Raw genomic sequence first — 19,815 nt, 5'->3', positions numbered from 1 at the left:
AAAGAAAAAATAAACAAATGGGACTGCATCAGACTGAAAAGCTTCTGTATGGCAAAGGAAGCTATCAACAAAATGAAAGACAACCTACCAGATGGGAGAAGATATTTGCAAATCATATACCCAATAAGAGATTAATTCAAATTATATAAAGAACTCATGCAACTCAACAACAAAAAAACAAACAACTCAGTTAAAAAGTGGGTAGAGGATCCGAGCAGACATTTTCCCAAAGAAGATATACAGATGGCCAACAGGCACATGAGAAGATGTTCAACATCACTAATCATCAGGGGAAAGGCAAATCAAAACTACAATGAGGGGGCCGGCTCCGTGGCCGAGTGGTTAAGTTCACGCTCCACTGTGGCGACCCAGGGTTTGGATCCTGGGCGCAGACATGGCACCGCTCATCAGGCCATGTTGAGTCAGCGTCCCACATCCCACAACTAGAAGGACCTGCAACTAAGATATACAACTATACACTGTGGGGTTTGGGGAGATAAAGCAGAAAAAAAACTACAATGAGGGGCCGGCCCAGTAGCATAGTGGTTAAGTTTGCGAGCTCTGCTTTGGCTGCTCAGGGTTCACGGGTTGGGGTCCCAGGTGCAGACCTACAAACTACTCATCAAGCCATGCTGTGGCGGCATCCGACATACAAAATAGGGGAAGACTGGTATAGATATTAGCTCAGCAACTATCTTCCTCAAGCAAAAAGAGGAAGATTGGCAACAGATGTTAGCTCAGGGCCAATCTTCCTCACACACACAAAGAAAACAAAAAACAACTACAATAAGATATCACCTCGCACCTGTCACAAGGGGTTATTAAAAAGACAAGAAATAGCAAGTGTTGGAGAGGTTGTGGAGAAAACGGAACCCTCGTACACTGCTGGTGGCAATGTAAACTGGTGCAGCCACTGTGGGAAACAGTACGGAGATTCCTCAAAAACTTAAGAATAGAACTACCATACAATCCAGCTAGTCCACTGCTGAGTATTTATCCAAAGAACTTGAAAACACGAACGTGTAAAGATATATGCACCCCTAGGTTCACTGCAGCATTATTCACAATACCCAAACTTGGAAACAACCTAGGTGCCCATCAAGGGAGGAATGGATAAAGAAGATGTGGTGTATATACAGTGGAATACTACTCAGCCATAAAAAGATGAAATCTTGCCATTTTCCACAACATGGACAGATCTTGAGGGTATTATGCTAAGTGAAATGTCAGACGGAGAAAGATAATTACTATATGATTTCACTCGTATGTGGAAGATAAACAAACTCACACTAGCTACAGAGAACAGATTGGTGGTTGCCAGAGGGGAAAGTGGGTGGAGGGCGAAAGGAGTAAAGGGGCACCTGTGTACGGTGACAGACGGCACCTAGAGTGGTGTTGAACCCGATGTAGTCCATACAGAACTCAAACTATAATGATGAACACATGAAATTTATACAATGTTATAAACCGATGTTACCTCAAAACAAGGAGAAAGGAAGCCCTTTCTGTCTCACTTCTCAGTCCTCAGGAGGCTCAAGTCAGTAGCTTCCTGCCCCGCCAGGAAGCCAGGCTGTTGGCAGCCCCATGTGCGGCTGGGTGCAGCCAGCTCCTAACCGACCGAGAGGGGATGCTATCTATGGTGACTTCGGCTTCTCCTGCTTAAGAGGGAGCTCCCACGCTTTTCTGCCTTCCTGCTGGTCAGGGGGTGACCACTGGCATGGCCTCAGAGGCCGGCCACTGTAGTCTAGGAGGGGAGAAGGAGGGTTTTCCTGGCCAGTCCCCACCTCAGATAATTCTTTTATTTAATCTTTACAAGAACCCTAACTGTCTGACAAATGGGGAGACTGAGGCACAGAGAGGTGAAGTAACTTGCTGTAAACCACAACATTAGTAGAGCCAGGATTTAACCAAACACAGAAGGCAGAGCCTGGGCCCCTGAGTACCATGCAGCTGGCCCACGCTGGAACTCACAGGATGCCAACGCTGATTGACAGCTGACCGCCTGGTAACCTCTTGTAACCCAGACACGTGCTGCGGCAGTGCTGGGCAAGCCGGCTTCCACATGGCCCTGTTCCACTCTGATAATCTCCAAGTGTGGAGAAGTCACACTCCAAACTTCAACCATGGCGGACCTGCTGTTAAAGTGTTTAGTGATTAGTTTAAACAGAATCAGTGTTGATTCATTAACAATCCACTGTGCACTGACCAGCAAGGTCTGCTGAGTTACAAACAACATTCTCACACAGGCCCTATGGCCACCAATGGCCTTTCCAGGGATGGTTTACTTTCATCGGAAACATGCCTTTTGGGGCTGGCCCGGCGGTGCAGTGGCCAAGTTCGCACGTTCCACTTCGGTGGCCCAGGGTTCACCGGTTCGGATCCCGGGTGCGGACATGGCACGGCTTGGCAAGCCATGCTGTGGTAGGCGTTCCACATATAAAGTAGAGGAAGATGGGCACAGATGTTAGCTTAGGGCCAGTCTTCCTGAGCAAAGAGAGGAGGATTGGTGATAGATGTTAGCTCAGAGCTAACCTTCCTCAAGAAAAAAAAAAAAGAAACATACCTTTTAACACATTGTATGGCTTTGGGTCTAGGCAGACCATTTACAAGAGTTTCCCCAAATGTTCATGCTCACATCAAGTTTGTCACAGAGCAGTGGTTCTTAAACTTTTTGGTTTGGGAACCTCTTTACAATGAAGTATCCAAAGAGCTTTGGTTCACGTGGGTTATATCTGTAGCTATTTACTGAATTAGACATTGAAATGAAGAAACAATATAAAATTTATTATTTTTAAAAGAACAATAACAAACCCATTGCATGTTAAATAAATAATATTTTTATGAAAAATAACCATATTTTCCCAAAAGATTTAGTGAGAAGAGTAGCGTTGTTTTACATATTTGCAAATCTCTTTAACGTCTGGTTTAATAGAAGACACAGCTGGCTTCTCACATCTGCTTCCGCATGCAGTCTGTTGTGATGTGTCATGAAGCTTCTGGAAAAGCTCGGTACCGTTATCATGACATTGTCTTTTTCAGATGAGAAAATCTGTGCTCAGAGTGCTTAAGACATTTACACAAGAGCTCACAGCTAGGAGCAGAGAAGCCAGAATGAGGACCCAGGTCTGCCTGCCCCATCTCCGGGTTCTTAACCCCCACCCTGTCTTGCAGCCACTGCAGGTGAAAGGCCATCAGGTTTGTGAAAACCGTGACTCTGGGAGCAAGAAATAAAAACAAAAAGAGAAAGAGAACAAATATACAGTTTTCCCTCATTGAAGCCATCATGAAGAGAAAGAAGGCAGCTTAGCAACTACATGCAAGGCGGGCAGCTCATGGTTCAGTCGGGGGTTAGGTCTGGGGAGAAGGAAGGAGCCCGCGGTGCCCGAGCCCTTGCCATTGGCATCTCCTTTAATCCCCTACAAAGTGGGCGTGTGAACATCCGTTTGCACCCTGGGAAACAATGTTCAGAGAGGCTGCTTGACTATTCCCAGGTCTCACAGTTACTAAGTCAAAAACGGATCTTGTTTTTCTCCCAAGCTGGGGTCTCCCTTCCCCCCTTGCCTGCTGCCTAGGACAGCTTACCTATTTCAGGGTTTAGGGTTTGCTCTTTTCAGTTGTTACAATAAACAGCAACATTGGGGGGCATGTGTGTGGGTGCGTGAGGGTGTGTTTCTCTAAAATGCTGTTGAAAATTCAGGAGGGAATCACAACTTTATGTACAGCTCAGCTGGGATTCCTGACGAGGACAGGGTGTGACTTGGAAATAGAGGGTAAGATTCTGGGACCAATTCCCGTGTGTGGGTTTCCCCCATCACCAATCAATGCTCTGACACCAGTTGGGTGTCCTACAATTCAACTCAATTCTGATGCCATCTACCCAGAGATAGCACCCAATTCCACAGTTTGAGAGCTCAGTCCTACAAGACTGCCCCCACTTGAGACGCCACTTGCAGGTCCAGGTTGTCACCTGTGCTATAGATCACAGGTTCCAACGACCCCCTCCTCGGGTTCATTTAATTTCCTAGAGCACTCACAGAACTCAGAGAAACATTTTACTTACTAGATTTACCGATTATAAAAGGATATAACTCCAGAACAGCCAGATGCAAGAGATGCATAGGGCAGGGTATGGGAAAAGGGCACTGAGCATCCATGGTTTCAAATCTCCAGGGGTTCACCAACCGGGTAGCTCTCAGAGCCCCATTCTTTTTGGGTTTTTATGGAGGCTTCATTATATTGGCATAATTGATTAAATCATCAACCATTGGTGATTGATTCAACCTCCAGCCCCTCTGCCCTCTGGAGATCAGGGCGTGAGACTAAAAGTCCCCATCCTCCAATCACATGATTGGTTCTGACAACCACCCCCAGGCTTAGGTGGGGCCCAAAAGTCACCTCATTAAAGTAACAAAAGACAGCTTGCTTGCTCTCCTCACTTAGGAAATTCCAAGGGTTTTAGGAGCTCTGTGCCAGAAGCAGGACGGAGACCAAACATGTATTTCTTATTATAAATCACAATATCACACAGGGTCACAACTGTGAGCTGCACTTGTCACTTGACACGCACAGTGTTTTAACTATTTTTGTTAATTTCAAATTACTCACCAAGACTTAGAAATCAGGAGCATTCACACAAAAACCCAGACTTCGAGATGTGTCCTGAAAATTCAGCTGCTTTGGCAACACTGAGACCCGCATCCTCCCGTGGAGACAATAGGCTGGAACTTACTCCTGGGAAGTCAGAGCTGGGCAGGGGCCCCAGCCTCCACCACCAGAGAAGCAAGAACTGCGTTTGCAGAACTCATTGTTAGTACATTCTCTCCTGTTTTTTTTTTGAGGTATAATTGCATACAATAAAATGCATAAAACTTAATTGTTCAGTCCAATGGGCTTGAACAACTGTATGTATTCATATAATTACCACCCAAGTTAAGACCTAGGAATTTCCATTGCCCCAGAAAGTGCCCTTAGGTCCCCTTCTAGTCAATTTCTATCTCCCACTCTCTGACTTCTATCAACATAGATTCGTCTTTCCTGTTCTTGAGCTTCATCTAAACGGAATCCTAAAGAATGTACTCCTGGGGCTGGCACAGCGGTTAAGTTCCGCTTCGGCGGCCCAGGGTTCGCTGGTTCGGATCCCGGGTGCAGACATGGCACCACTTGGCAAGCCATGCTGTGGCAGGCGTCCCACATAGAAAGTAGAGGAAGATGGGCACAGATGTTAGCTCAGGGCCAGTCTTCCTCAGCAAAAAGAGGAGAGTTGGTGGCAGATGTTAGCTCAGGGCCAGTCTTCCTCAGCAAAAGGAGGAGGATTGGCAGCAGTTAGCTCAGGGCTAATCTTCCTCAAAAAAAAAAAAGAATGTACTCCTTTGTGTCGAGCTTCTTTTGCTCAGTATAATGTTTCTGAGATTCATCTATGGCATTGAAGCCAGGTGCCTGAGGGTTACTGTAAATATTCAATGAGACCATGATTACCCTTCGACCTTGTTCCCAACACAGACATACATGAAAAGAAGTTAGTCTTGTTAATTTGCTGTTTTCTTCTTTAACCTGAGGGGTGACTCAAGGGTCACAAGGATTTATGAGCTTGTTTTGCAGAAGAAAAAGAATGTCTTTAAGGAAGTTACTGACCACCAGAAGACCAGCCCCCAGCTGCTGCAGACACCCAGGAGTCTGGTTGCCCAAGGGCTTATAGGAGTGAAAGGATCAGGACTTGCCCTTTGTTTCTCTGCCACATCCCAAGCCCCTTTGCTCTATAAACCCCCTCTGCTTTCTTCTTTTGTTAAGGTGGATTTGAGAGAACCTATCCTCCCACCTTTTTGTTTTGGCCAATTCAAGTAAACTTTTCTCCATCTCCAAGCACCTGCTGTCTCAGTGATTGGCTTACTGTACATCGAGCACAGGAATTTGAGATTAAGAGGTTCCCGGGGCCGGCCCAGTGGTGCAGCAGTTAAGTTCGTACATTCCGTTTCGGCAGCCCAGGGTTCACCGGTTTGGATCCCAGGTGCGGACATGGCACTGCTTGGCAAACCATTGTAGGGGAGGAGGACATTTTCTCTCCCCAAATGGGGGGTTCGTCTGGCCGGAGAACGAATTAAATTCACATGAGACAGAATAGCAAGAGAAAATTAAACAAAGCTTTATGAGGAACCATGGCCCGGGGCCTTTCTTCCTGAAGGAAAAAAGGGCACCGAAGAAGTGGGGTGCACATAGTGGTTATATACCCCCAAACGGGGTGTTTCACATGTGATTGAAATGTCCTTCCCACAACAGTCACAAGATTGCCCCGTCAGCACAGCGCTTGATGGACACAGCAGGTAGTGGTCTGCTATCTCGGTGGGCGTAGCAGGAGGCAAGTCGATTGTCTGGAGCTGGGCGGTCACAGGTGAGCTCAGCAATCAGTTCCTAGCCTAAGGAAAGATGCTTAATCTTGAAAAAATGCCAACGTTGGGAGGGGGAGGGAAGTCAGTTACAGGAGGTTACCAGACTAGCACAATAAAATGCAGATTTAAGTCCTTGCCTTTAGTATTGATTAAGAGTTTCTAGAGAGAAGGTCATCGCCTTTCTTGTTCCTGGTACAGAGAGGGAGGCACATTTTCCAGATAGAGATTTACCTTACAAATGTAAATGTGTCCTAAGGAAGGGCAAGTTCCATTCCTCAGAGCCTCCTTCCCTGTCCCAGTTTATCAAAAGCAATCAGCCTCAAATAATCCTGATGCCAAAGAGACATATCTTGGGGTGGCCAATTCCAGGTCCCCACACCATGCTGTGGTAGGCATTCCACATATAAAGTAGAGAAAGATGGGCACGGATGTCAGCTCAGGGCCCATCAGCAAAAAGAGGAGGATTGGCAGCAGATGTTAGCTCAGGGCTAATCTTCTTCACAAAAAAAAAAAAAAAAAAGAGGTTCCCCGTCAGTGTCACATGTACCAGTAGTTCATTCCTACTGAGAATGACTATGGTTCTCCACAGAGTGTGAAGGCAGCACAGTTTGCTGTCCATTTTCCTATTGAGGGACATCAGCCTGTTTCCACTTTGGGGCTATTATAAGCAAGGCTTATGATGAACATTTGTGCACAAGTCTTTGCCAGAACAAATGTTTTCGTTTCTCTTGATAAATACCTAAGAGTGGAATTGCTGAGCCATAGGGGAGGTATATGTTAACTTTAAAAGAAGCTTCCAGAAAGTTCTCCAAAGTTGTACTGTCAATGTAAAATAGTCAGTAACCATTCTATAGATGAGACAGATAAAGTGAGTTTTGTCTGAGCCAGGGTGAGGATTATAATCCAGGAAGGCAGTTTCTGCAAAAGAAGAAAGTGTTCTGGAGAAGCGTCGTTTTCAGTACAATCTTAGACCTTTTTAGAACAAAGAATATACATTAAACACACCCAGGAGACGTATTCATCAAAGTTTCAAAGAGAGATTCAGTTGCAAATTAGCAGGTCAATATGACCCTGATGTCAGGAAAGGGACCAATAGTCAGTAGCGCCGTAGGAGGGGAAGTATGCATCCTTATCCTAAGAGAGTGAACTTTTTAATGGTTAAAGCAGATGCACAATGTATGTTTGATAAACCGTAAGTCAAGCTTCTTTAGTTCAAACTGAATCGGTTTTGAACCCGAATAGTTACTCCATATCCCTCAATATGTGAAAAGCTTTTGTCAGCACCATCATCCTTTCCTATTCTTTACGGCACCAACAGAGGATACAAAAGCCTGAGAATCGGGCAAACTGTTGGAGAAAATGCGCCAGTGGCCAGTGGGCCAATTCTGGTCCTCACAGATTAATAATCATGAGACTTTATACAAAATTCTGCACTTTGCATTTTTCTAGAACAATCAGAAGGTCTGGCTCCATGGGACCTGTGTTCCCCCAGTTGGAGCTGAGTCACAGCTGTCCCCTTCAGCTGGGACACACGCTGTCCAGTCGGCCACAGCCCGACCTGGCCTGCCTCACTCATCTATAAGCCTTGCCTGTAGGCACTGTGACCTGGAACGTGCCCGTGGTCCCCCAGACCTGCCTGAAGAAGTCAGGACTTGGGGGCCGGCCGGGTGGCGCAGCGGCTAAGTGCACGCGTTCTGCTTCAGCAGCTCGGGGTTGGCCAGTTCTGATCCCGGGTGCGGACATGGCACTGCTTGGCAAGCCATGCTGTGGTAGGCATCCCACATATAAAGTAGAGGAAGATGTCAGCTCAGGGCCAGTCTTCCTCAGCAAAAAGAGGAGGATTGGCAGTGGATGTTAGCTCAGGGCTAATCTTCCTAAAAAAAAGTCAGGACTGGAACCCAGGTTGGCGGAGCACTGCATCTTCTATGGCATCCCACTGCCTTCCCTGTATTGTGGCCTGAGTCTCAGGCTGTGCGTTCCCTGGCCCTCTGTCTGTGTGCCCCCTTCTCCAATCCCAGCTCTTCCTTCTGTACATCTGTTCCCCTGGGCAGACCATATCCGGCGGGCCCCCGTTTGTGCTGGTATCGGTCCAATTGCCAGGTCGTTGTGCATCCAGGCCACCCTCCGTCCAGCTGATGCATCTCTAAGCCATCTGCCACTGCTGCCGTAGCAGTCTGGGACTAAACAGACTCGGTCCAAATCCTCGCTCTGCCACTTACTAGCTTGGTGACCTTGGGCAAGTTGCTCACGTTTCTCTATCTCTGTTTCCTCCTCGGTAAAGTGGAGATAATAACAGGACCTGTGCTGGAGGTTTGTGGGAAAGACCAAGAGAGCAGAGACGCATAAAGTACTTAGAACAGAACCTGTGCATACTCATTATCACTATTCTTCCTGAATTACTCTGTGCTAGGGGCTGCACCCCCAGGGCCCAGGCAGGCCAACTGAAGGAGAGAGGTGGGCTGGAGGTTAGGTCTGTACTGAGAGGGGGTGGCCACAACTCTGCTCCAGCCAGTAGCTGTCCTGTGGCCATGCGGGCCTGGTGTGGCCAGATCTTCAGATTGCTCTATGAAAGTGGGAAATCCAGAGTCCTGTTTAAAGTCTTTTGCAAATGCTAATAACTATTTTAAAAAAAAATTTAATGCTCTGAGCATCCAGGTAAAGCCTTCTGCTGTCCCCCACTGCTGTCCCCGTCCTGGTGTCATGGGCCATGCCCTGGCCGTGCCTTGGTCACTCCTCACAGCTCCTCTGGGCTCCAGACACCTCGTTTTGTCCTGTCTTGGTCTGGAGAGCTCACAGAGAAGGGCCTGAACAAAGGGTGGTCACTGTTCCTGCGGCTGCAGCGGTGGGGCCACACTGCGAGTGCTCTCCTGGGACTTTCCCTCTGTCCCCTGCCTCCCCCGCCAGCATCTCCCCTCCCCCCTTCCTCCAGCTTGTCCCAAGCCCGCCTGTCCCCATTGTGGAGGCAGGCCAGTGGAAGAGTGGGTGAGTGAAGCAGGACTGCGCCCTGGGCTCCAGCGGCTCCCCTCCCCTCCAGGCCCTGGGTCCCCCACCAGGTGAGGGCCTGATGGAGGCCATGTGGGCGGAGCTCGAGGCATGCCCCACAGGGGCCTCCAGGTTGGAGTTCAAGGTCAAGGATTCGGGGATGGGCTTGGCTTCTCTCTGTCCCTGGGGCGATCGTTTGCGCTTCCTCTAATCCCTGTTGCAGGCAAGAATGGAATTTGGAGTTTGACCTACAAGGAGCTTCTCTCAGCAGCTGGAAGAGCTGGAGGGAGGGGCACCACTATCTTGTCAAGCTCTGGCTGCGAGGGGAGAGCAGCCCTGGTGTCTCCCTCTCACAGCCGTCTCTGCCTCCTTCTGCCTCAGAAGCCACAGGAGCCACCAACAGGCACCAGGGCAGGCAGCCCTTATCCAGAGGAAGGTAAGACTCCCGCCTCCCCAGACCCATTCTGCAAACTGGGGAAGCTGATCTGGGGACAGGAGCCGGTGCTGGCAGGTTCACAGCCTCCAGCTGGAAACCACGGAGTTGGGGAGCCACAGCTCCTTGGAAAAGGCTTGTCACACCCCAGGCAAATAGGGTGTATTTCGGGGGGTGGACAGAGCCAGCGGCGCCAGGCGTGGGTCCCAGCTCTTCCACTAACCAAGTTCAGGGATCATTTCGCTTCACTCAGCCTCAGCTTCCTTATCTGTCAAATGGGGGTGTGAACCTTGGCCCAGCCCAGCCCAGCCCACAGTGTGGTGTACTCTTGGGGACTCAAAGACACAAGGCAGGTGAAGATATCTAGGTAAGCGGCAAAAAGCTAGAGGATGTGTGACTGTAGCTGCGGCTGCTGTGAACTACAAGGCAAATACAAGTCAGTGGTACAGGCTGGGCATGTGCAGGGGCTTCACATCCAGGGCCTGGTCGAACTGCCACGAGAGCCCTGTAAGGGCACAAGCACCCTAATTCACGGACAGCGCCTGAGAGCCTCGAGGAAACTAGCTCAGTTCGCCCACTTAGTGAGTGGCAGCGCCAAGACTCGCCTCCCGCGGCCAGGAGCTCATCCACAGCATGCGGTCTTCAGATGGTGTTCTGAATGATTCTGGGGAAGCGAGTGGAAGAGGAACCCCCCAAAGGGCGACCTGGGGGTATGACATGGGGGGGGTGACAATGTGCAGGAGGATACAGCAAAAGCTCTGAAAATCCCCTATTTATTTGTTGTGCAAATGTTTGTTGAGTGCCTGCTTGGGGGACACAGTGTGAGCGAGGCAGACATAGTCCCTGCCTTCATGGAGCCTGCAATGTGGTGGTGACAGGAAGTAAGGAGAGAATCGTCTAAATCAAGTGTCATGCTTGGTTCAACATTGATGAGATGTCGTGTTTGCTGTGACGGCAAATGAAGACCCAATTTAGACTGAGGCCGAAAGAAGCATCCTTTGGGGATGTGACAGTTGGGCAATGTCTGAAGGACTAGTAGGAGTTTGTCAAGCCAAAAGCATAGGGAAAAGCATCCAGGCAGAAGGAACAGAACGGCAAAGCCAGAAATAGTGCTGGAGAAATAGAAAGCAAGCTGGCGTGAGATGCGCCTGAGGCTGTAGCAGAACACGTCGGCGGCAGGCGCTGAGACGCTTTGAGAGGAAAAGGGTCTGCTCTGATTTATGTCCATAGATCTCTCTGGTTTCCATGTGAGGGTGGACCAGAAGGAAGCAAGAGTGGCGTCAGGGAGGCAAGATGGGAGGTTCCTGCTCCAGTGGCTTGGACGACAGCCAAGTAGAAGTAAAGGTGAGGGAAAATGGACGGATTCAAGGCGTATTTTGGAAGTAGAATGAAAGAGAATTAGGGGTCAATAGATTCTGGGAGTTGAGACTGAGACACTGTGAATTCTTTGATGGTGTGTTTGTAGCTGTGGCATCGTTGGTGCTTAGGCACAGTGGCCGGCACACAGTCCATGCCCACAGACCACTTGATGAGTGAGTGAATGGGTGAACGAATGAATGACTCCAGGGTGTCTCTCGGGGTTCTGGCGTGAGCAGCAGGGTGGATGAAGTTGCCATTTTGAGAGATGGGGAGGACTGGAAGCCGTGGCATATCATGGTCTCCGACTTGGTTTGGGATGCTGATGGGGCATGCACGAGAATGCCAGGGTGGCATTTGGACGAGTGGGTCTGGGGTTCACAGGTGCCCTTGCGACATCTATTCTCTCTAGGAATCATGAGACGAAGTCATCACTGAAGGGAAGAGGCGGGTTGAGGAGAAAGCTAGCAGGTCCCCTGCACCCAAGGACTCTGAGGAAAGCGGCCCTGCCCTATTGTGCCTACAGTTTCTTTCCCAATTACCAGAGCTGGGGCTCTTCCTAACAGACTGCTGACAGTTCTGGCCTCTGAATCAGCCCAGAGTCCCTCAGAATCTGTCCTCTCAACCTATTTCTAGACACCTGGCCCTAATGAACCCTGTAGCATAGCACTGGTCGAGCCGGCCAGGGTGGTCCTTCAGCTCCTCCCCTCCACAACTCTAGGCTCTGACGCCCAGCTCTGCCTTACAGAATTGACCCCTCCCTCTGCTTGGGCTGCCTCCACCACCAGCCTCTCTGGGTGTCCTGGACTCAAGCCAAGCCAAAGGCCGGGCTTGTGGCTGTGGAGTGGGCCGTTACCTCCACTGCAGGTGACCACAGAGAAGGGGTAGGAAACAGTGTGAGTAGCTGCCGGCCTGAAAGGTGCAGCCTGTGCCAGCCCTTGTGGTAACCCATGGAATTTTCCCTGCCAGTGTTCCCGTGCCAAGCAGCGCTTAGGAGCTCGCGTGTTAAACCTGAGTTGGAGCCGAGTTCAGTCATTTACCAGAGGTGTGTCCTTGGGCCGCAGCCTCGCCTTTGAGACCTGACCTCTTAGAAGCATTATGTGTTTAAAATGAAATTCACACACATACGGGGCCAGGGTCTGCCTGACCTCAAAGTCCACGCTATTGTTTTTTTAAAGATTGGTCCTGAGCTAACATCTGTTGCCAATCTTCTTTTTTTCTTCTTCTTTTCCTCAAAGCCCCCCTGTACATAGTTGTATATTGCAATTGTAGGTCCTTCTGGCTCTGCTATGTGGGACGCTGCCTCGCTTGGCTTGATGAGTGGTGCCATGTCCGCGCCCAGGATCTGAACCAGCGAAACACTGGGCTGCCGAAGCAGAATGCATGAACTTAACCACTCAGCCACGGGGCCAGCCCCTCTTTTATTTTTTTAATGAATGTATAAGAAGGATGGGGACAGACCAAGTATTCTGGACCTAATCACATTGTATAATGTACTCGCTTAATGCTTTTAACAAACCTGTGACATATGTCTGATTGTTATCCCCATTTTATAAATGGGGAAACTGAGTCTCAGAGAGGTGATTTGCCCAAGATGACGGAGCTAATAAGAGGTGGAGCTGGAATTTGAACTGGGCGGTGCATTTCTAACGTCTCTCACTTTATTATGACACATCTATTTCCCAGCGAGTATTTTGCCAATGATTAAAATTTGTAATTAGATGGTCACTGTCATCTTTGGTCAGTACACGGCCCTCCCTTAGTTTCTCTTTGTCTCATTCTCTGTCCCTGCTAGTGTGTTTGATCTTCTTTGGCAAATATGCCTGCATCCTGGCAAAATATTTGGCACTATCTTGTGTCTTGGAATATATTTAATATCCACAGATGGTTTTATGCTGTAAATCTTGTTCCATTTGTTTCTTTTTCTTTCATTATGAAATGTTTCAGACGCACAAAAGTTAGGAAGGATAATGTGCCCCACACCAGTGGATGCCTAAGAAACCAGATCAAAGCCCTGCCCGGCCTGTGCACTCAGTCCCCCGTCTTTTCCTCACACTGGGGTGTGGAAAATTTCCACATCTGCTCTGGCAGATTATGTAACCAGTCAAAAGGAAAAGGGTGAGCAGCCATCGCTGCTTGCTGAGCTTCCTCTGTTCTTTGGCTGCCCGGCGGGCCACTGTAAGGGCAGTGTATCCTTGCAAACAAAGCCCACTCTGTTACAACACCCGCTTTGCACTGACTCCCATTAACCCTGCTCTCCCACACAGGGAGGGTCCTTCACAGGTGGTGAAGCCAGAGCCCACCCCTAGCTTGGCCCTCCTGGGGCAGTGCAAGGGGCAAAGGGCACTTGGGGTCACATCACTGAGTGGCTCTGGGCACACATAGCACTACAAGGGGCTGTGGTGAGAACCCACAAGGATGGGGTCAGGTCCGCCTTGCTCACTACTTTGTCCTCTGTGCCTAGCAAAGAGCCTAGCACACAGCTGGTGCCTAATAAGTGTTTGTGGGAAAGAAAAAGAGAAAGAGGGAGGAAAGGAGTGCAGGAGGGCAGCAGAGAAAGAGAAGGGCAGGAGGAAGGGAGGAAAGGAAGATAGATGAACCGGTACTGGATAATTCAATGAGCTTCTGTTCAGGACTCAGGTTCAAATCCCGCCACTGGCACTTACTGTGACCTAGAAGCAAGTGGCACAGCCCGGACCTGAACCTAGCTCACTTTCACCTCTTCATGCCGCCGTTTCCCACCTCTAGAATGGACAGGTAATAGTGTTTACGTCACAGGGCTGAAGAGGATGAAGTAAGGTGACAAGTGTAAAGTGCGCTCCATGCCTGGCGCTTCAGTAAATAGTGCTCACTAAAGTTAAGATGCTAGTTGCTACACCGACAGCATGGATTTGCTGAAGAAGGGGCATGTTGAGGGCTCCGCCTCTGAGCATGTGGCCGAGGCAGCCGCCTCTGGGCTCCACAGCTTTTCTGGTCCTATTCCCACCGTGAAGACGCACCAGTCCCTCCAGGCCCCTGGCTGGGCGCCCACCTCCCTAGGACTCTGGAAGGGCCTGGAGTCGGTGCCAGCCTGCCCAGAGCGGTGATGAATAACTTGTTTATCTCTCCCACCGCTCTCCGTGCCTGGCAGGCAGAGGTCTGAAAGGGGAGGCTGGGGGAGGGGCTGGACATAGAGGAAGGCTGGCTCCCCAGTCAGCCCACTGCCCCTCCTCCCTCCTTCCTCCCCTTCCTCCCTTTCAGTCCTGCTGGGTTCTAGAACAATCTGCCCCACTCCCCAATTCAGCATCAATCTCCACCTTAAGCTGCTTCCTATGCTCCTAGTCCTCATTTCCCCCAAAGTCCCCTGTTTAGGAGGCAGCAGGTGGAAGCATTTGAAAATCCAGGCCCTGAAATCAGACAGAGCCGGGTTTGTGTCCCAGCTTTCCCACTCATCAGCTGTGTGACACAGCTTCCTTGCCTGTGAAGTGACAAGAACACTACCTACCTAACAGGGGCTTCACCCTTGAGATTGCCCTCAAGGACCATCCAGTCCCCTCCTCCCCAAGCCTCCAGAACCTGCCTTTTCTAGTTAGACCCCCTTTCATGGGTCTAACTTTCATGAGCCTCCACTCCCACCTTGGAAAGCGGCTCCAGCTCCAGCCCTCCCTTCCTGCTTTCCCCCTGCAAGGTCTCTGGTTCAGCTGGGTCAGTCTTGAGCAGCTTATTGTCATCCCATTTTACAGAGGACAGTGACCACAAACCCTAGAGCTGACTGAGGCTCTGAGGGCTGAGAGGTGACCTGGGTTGGAATTTGGGCTTGTGCTCCGTACTACATTAGAGCAGGGTGAGTGTCGGAGCTGGGTTTGCCCCCTATTAGCAAGTCTGTCTTTCCTCCTTCCCTCCTTTACCTTCTTCCTTCTATCTTTGGATTAATGCTATGGATCAATGGCTGCTTAGGTATTCTCTTCCGTGGAGAGGGCCACCACGTCCCAGGTCTGGGAAGCTGTGAGCATCCTCTCAACAGAACAAGAGCAAGGCCCAACCCCAGGGAGAGAAACTCAAAGCTATACTTGGTGTGGGAAGGGCACTTACAGGTCATTGAGCGCCCCCATGAGGCATCTTCTCTAAGTGCACGTCCAGCCTTTTCGGGCTCAAAGGCAGAGGTTCTCAATCCAGGGGACTTCTGTGGCTGTCACAACTTGGGGGAGGGTGCTACTGACATATCGTGGGTAGCTACCAGGCACCCTGCTAAACATCCCACATTGCACAGGACAGTCTCCTACAATGAAGAATTGCCGTTCCAAAATGTCAATAGTGTTGAAGATGAGAAATTCTACTCCAAGAACGAGGGACATCCTGCCCAGGTGACCAGGCCAATCTATCTTTGGGCAGCTCTGGCCAGAAGCAGGAAATTGTCCCCTAATTGTCCCTCTCCCTCACTTACCCTGTCAGGTAATCACCCAGTCCTATCAACTCTAACCCCACATTATTTCTCTGATCCGCTTTTTCTCAGCCCTCCCTATCCTTCGTCTCAAGTTTGGGTCATGACAGAACAACTTTCTGTTCACCCTCTTGTTGCTGCTAGTCAGCCTTCCCACCCGCATCTGACCATGCCACTTCCTTCTTCAAAATTCTTCAATGGCATTCCTTAACTCTGAGCAGAGGTGTGTAAATGGAGGCATTGCTGCCCTCAGCGAGATGTTTTGAAAATATATGGGAGCATTTTTAGTTGTCACAGTGATGGGGGCACTACTGGCATTCAGGGGGTGGAGGCCAGAGATGCTAGACACCTTGAAATGCACAGGACTGCCCCATGCAACACAGACTTTCAGATGTCCCACCACAAACGTAGGCGGGGGAAAACATGCTTATAACTATCTGAGACTAGACCCTACCTCCAGTCTATAGAAAACACAAAGTGTTGGGGGAGGAGGTTATGTAAAAAAAGGTACCCACTTTTTATTTTCACACATTGTCTCAAATATTTTTAAGAAGGCTCTGTCCTATATTAAAAGTATGGTATACCATAGCAATTGCTTGGGCTTTTTAAGTAATATTGAAAATCACTAAAGCATTTTTATAAATTTAAACATTTCGATGTATATACTAGTTTCTATTCTGGTGTTTCTCCATAGATTCACTCTTTATTCCGTGCTTCTAGAAGAAAACGGCTTTTGATTTTCTTATTTCTCTTAAATTCAAAGTTTATTTGCTATAATGGATGAAAGCATCTGACTGCCCCTTTGGGTCTTGCAGTGGAGTCAGATGGAGCAGTTACGTGTTGAAACACCCATGCTTTCCTTTTATTTCTCTTTTATGTTAGAGTTAGAGCACTGTATTGATTTTTTTTTTAAAAATGATGTGTGTAGGTAAGGTAATATTAATTACGAAATTCAGTATTCAGTGACAGGGGTATTACAAAATATTTGTTCTAAAAACGGGATAATGTCTGATAGGTTGAGAACTGCTGACCTTGTAAAACTCTTTGAATAACATCAAAGGGTTGGTATAACGCCTTCATATCTGATTAGCCTCACTGCCCATCTCCGTCCTCCTGATCTTACTTAATCCCCAGGCAAGAATGTGGTGCTGCCTTGAACATGATGTGATCGTTCACACCTCAGTGTCTGCAGACGCTGTTGGCTTGGCTTGGCTTGGAATGCTCCCCAACCCCTGCTTGTCCACATGGGACCACCTACTTATTCTTCAAAACCCAGCTTATATGCTACAGTCTGGATTCCCTCACGTGAAATTAGTTAATCCTTCCTCACCACACCTTATAGAAAATAATAGTAATAGTAACAATAATAATAGCAACTACAGTTTATCGAGCACAGCTGTGCAAGGCTCTGTGCTCAACACTTCACACGTACTAGCGCACAGTAATCTATGAAGTATAAACACTTAGTGCCCCATCTTGCAGATAGGAAAGCTAAGGGTTAGGGGAATTAGGGAATTTGCCCAAGTTCTGAGGATTGGCAAGTGGTGGAGCCAGCTGTATGGCTCCTAAGCTTCAAGCCTTAATGCATCACTCTCTGCACCTCCACTCTATGAAATATCACACGGTGTTGTTTTCATCCATGAGCGGGTTTATCCCAGTATGGGGCTGCATATCACCGAGGGCAGGGACTGAGTTTTTTTATTCCTGAACCCCTTGAAGCTGACCCCCCCCCCCCCAGAGGCTGACATCCTCAGGGTGGAGTCACGTGTTTGTTTTTTTTAAAGATTGGCACCTGGGCCAACAACTGTTGCCAATCTTCCTTTTTTTTTTTTTTTTCCGCTTTTCCTCTCCAAATCCCCCCAATACATAGTTGTATATTTTAGTTGTGGGTCCTTTTAGTTGTGGCATATGGGACGCGGCCTCAACGTGGCCTGACGAGCAGTGCCACGTCCACGCCCAAGATCTGAACTGGTGAGACCCTGGGCCGCCACAGTGGAGCGCGCAAACTTGGTCACGGGGCCAGCCCCGGAGTCACATCTTAACACAAGAATAAGTCAATGCCTAAATCATTTATAGTAAAGTCACCCTTGGGAATTTTATTAGTTTCCAATTGCTGCTGTAACAAATTGCCGCAAATGTAGTGGCTTAAAACAATACTAATTTATTATCTTACAATTCTGCAAGTAGAAGTTCTAAGTGAGTCTTACTAGGCTCAAATCAAGGTGACAGCAGGGCTTAATTCCTTCTGCATGCTCTCGGGGAGAATTCATTAATTTGCTTTTTCTAGCTTCTAGAAGCCGCCTGCATTCCTTGGCTCATGGCCCTGTTACTCCATCTTCAAAGCCAGGAACATTGGGCCAAATCCTTCTCACACTGTTATCTGTCTGGTTCTCTTGTCTGATTCCCTCTTCCACTTTCAAGGACCCTTGTGATTACGTTAGTCTCACTAGATAATTCAGGATAATCTCCTTATTTTAAGGAGAGCTGAGTAGTAATCTTAATTCCATCTGCAACTTTAATTGTCTTTTGCTATATAAGAACATATTCACAGGTTCTGGAGATAAGGAGGTAAACATATTTGAGGTGGGCATGATTCTGCCTACCACAGGAGTCCCTTAAATTGCCCACAGAAGTGCAGTATCCTGAGAAACAGCTTAGGATGTGGTTCAAAGCATGGATTCTGGAGCAAGATTATTTGCCTTCAAATTCCAGCTCTACCACTTGAGCTGTATTACTTTGGGCAAGTTACTTAACTTCTTTGTGGCTCAATTTTGCCATCTGTAAAATGGTATGATAGCAATAGTGCCCATTTGGCAGGTTTGTAAACACTTAGAATGATGCTTGGCATGTAGCAGCTGTTATATAGGTGTTTATTAAACGTATGAAATTTCATAGGCATATTGAGCATTGGAACAAGATTGTATTATCTGGTTGAGTCTCAGACAAAATCATTGGCTTGATCTTTACCAAGCTGTGAGGTACCTGGGAAACAGACTGACCCGAGTGTGTCTTTTTTCTCTAACTCTCAGACATGTGCTTATTAAGTGGAAGAGCATGGTGAAACCATCTACACTACTTAAATTGTATGTTTTCCCTTATGTTTTGCTAAGTGAACGGTTGAATTGGTAAAGATCAACTGTGGATTTGGTCTGACTTCATTGTAAATATTTGCTGGATGAATGAGTGAATGGATGGATGGGCAGATGGTTGGATGGATCTGCCTTCCTGAGCTCTGTCTTCAACACACATCCCTCCACTTGTGTCATCTTGCTTGGATGCTCCAAGGGGGCAGCCAAGGAGAGTGTGAGAGGAGTTCGTGGGGTTGTGGCATCTGACACGCACTTACACTTCCACAGGATTGAGAGAGAGAGTTCAGCACCATGGAGAGCGGCCCCAGCAGCCCTCAGCCGGCGCCGTCGGATCCTCTGGAGGCGTTTCCCCAGAGGAGCCTGGAGCCAGGTGACATCGCAGTGCTGGTTCTGTACTTCCTCTTTGTCCTGGCCGTTGGAGTATGGGTAAGCCAGGCCAGTGGGAGGGAGAGAGGGGAAGAAACCAGCTCAAGGTCATACAGTAATCAGAACTTCAAATTTTAAAAAATGTGTTGAGTATTGACTATGTGTCCGGTACTGTGTTAGGCATTTTCACTTGTGTTATCTCATGTAGTTTGCACAAGTCCCCGAGGAAGATACTGTTGCTATACCCACTTCATAGATAAGGAAACTAAGGTGCAAAGAATTTAAGTTCCTTTTTCTGTCAGTAAGTTAGAAGAGCTGGGGTTAGAATCCCTATCTTCTTCACTTTGAAGCCCATGCTCTTTTTGAAAAATTATTATTTAAAGGAAGTTTTTTTTTTAAGGCTATACAGTCAAATGGTTCAAAAATAAAAACACCTTAAACTGACATACAGCGAAAAGTCTCGTTACTGCTCTTCCCTCCATAGGTAACCACTGTTATTAACTTTTTAGTACATTAGTGTGCTCTTTCAGAGTTTCTTTATGCAAATCCAATCAAATGTTAACGTGAGTATTTCCCTCTTTCTTAAATAGAAGGTAGCTTATTATACAAACTGTTCCTTACCTTGCTATTTTTCACTTAGTGTCTCTTGGATATCTCTTCATATCAGTACATAGCAGCTTCCTCATCTTCTTAAAAGTTGCACAATATTCCATTAGATGATTGTATTGTAATTTATTTAACCTGTTTCTTACTGAGAGTTATTTAGATCATTTCCTATCTCTTACT

General features: G+C 48.0%; 1 protein-coding gene across 5 annotated transcripts in view; it reads left to right on the top strand.

The window, feature by feature from the left end:
* Positions 1-9,167: 9,167 nt before the first annotated feature.
* Positions 9,168-19,815, top strand: part of SLC5A11 (solute carrier family 5 member 11) — a 57,599-nt gene continuing 46,951 nt past the window's right edge. For 2 of the 5 annotated variants that reach the window (XM_070484667.1, XM_014829743.3), the window contains exons 1-3: positions 9,318-9,436; positions 9,589-9,801; positions 18,931-19,089. In XM_070484667.1, coding sequence (XP_070340768.1) covers positions 18,955-19,089 — 135 coding nt within the window. In that variant the 5' untranslated portion in view covers positions 9,318-9,436; positions 9,589-9,801; positions 18,931-18,954. Of the gene's footprint in view, positions 9,498-9,588; positions 9,802-18,930; positions 19,090-19,815 lie in introns of all 5 variants that reach the window. The other 3 variants (XM_070484665.1, XM_070484668.1, XM_070484666.1) reach the window with 3 other exon arrangements.

Source organism: Equus asinus, chromosome 14, assembly GCF_041296235.1.
Source record: "Equus asinus isolate D_3611 breed Donkey chromosome 14, EquAss-T2T_v2, whole genome shotgun sequence".
Taxonomy (NCBI): Eukaryota; Metazoa; Chordata; class Mammalia; order Perissodactyla; family Equidae; genus Equus; species Equus asinus.
This window is presented reverse-complemented; position numbering and strand designations above follow the sequence as displayed.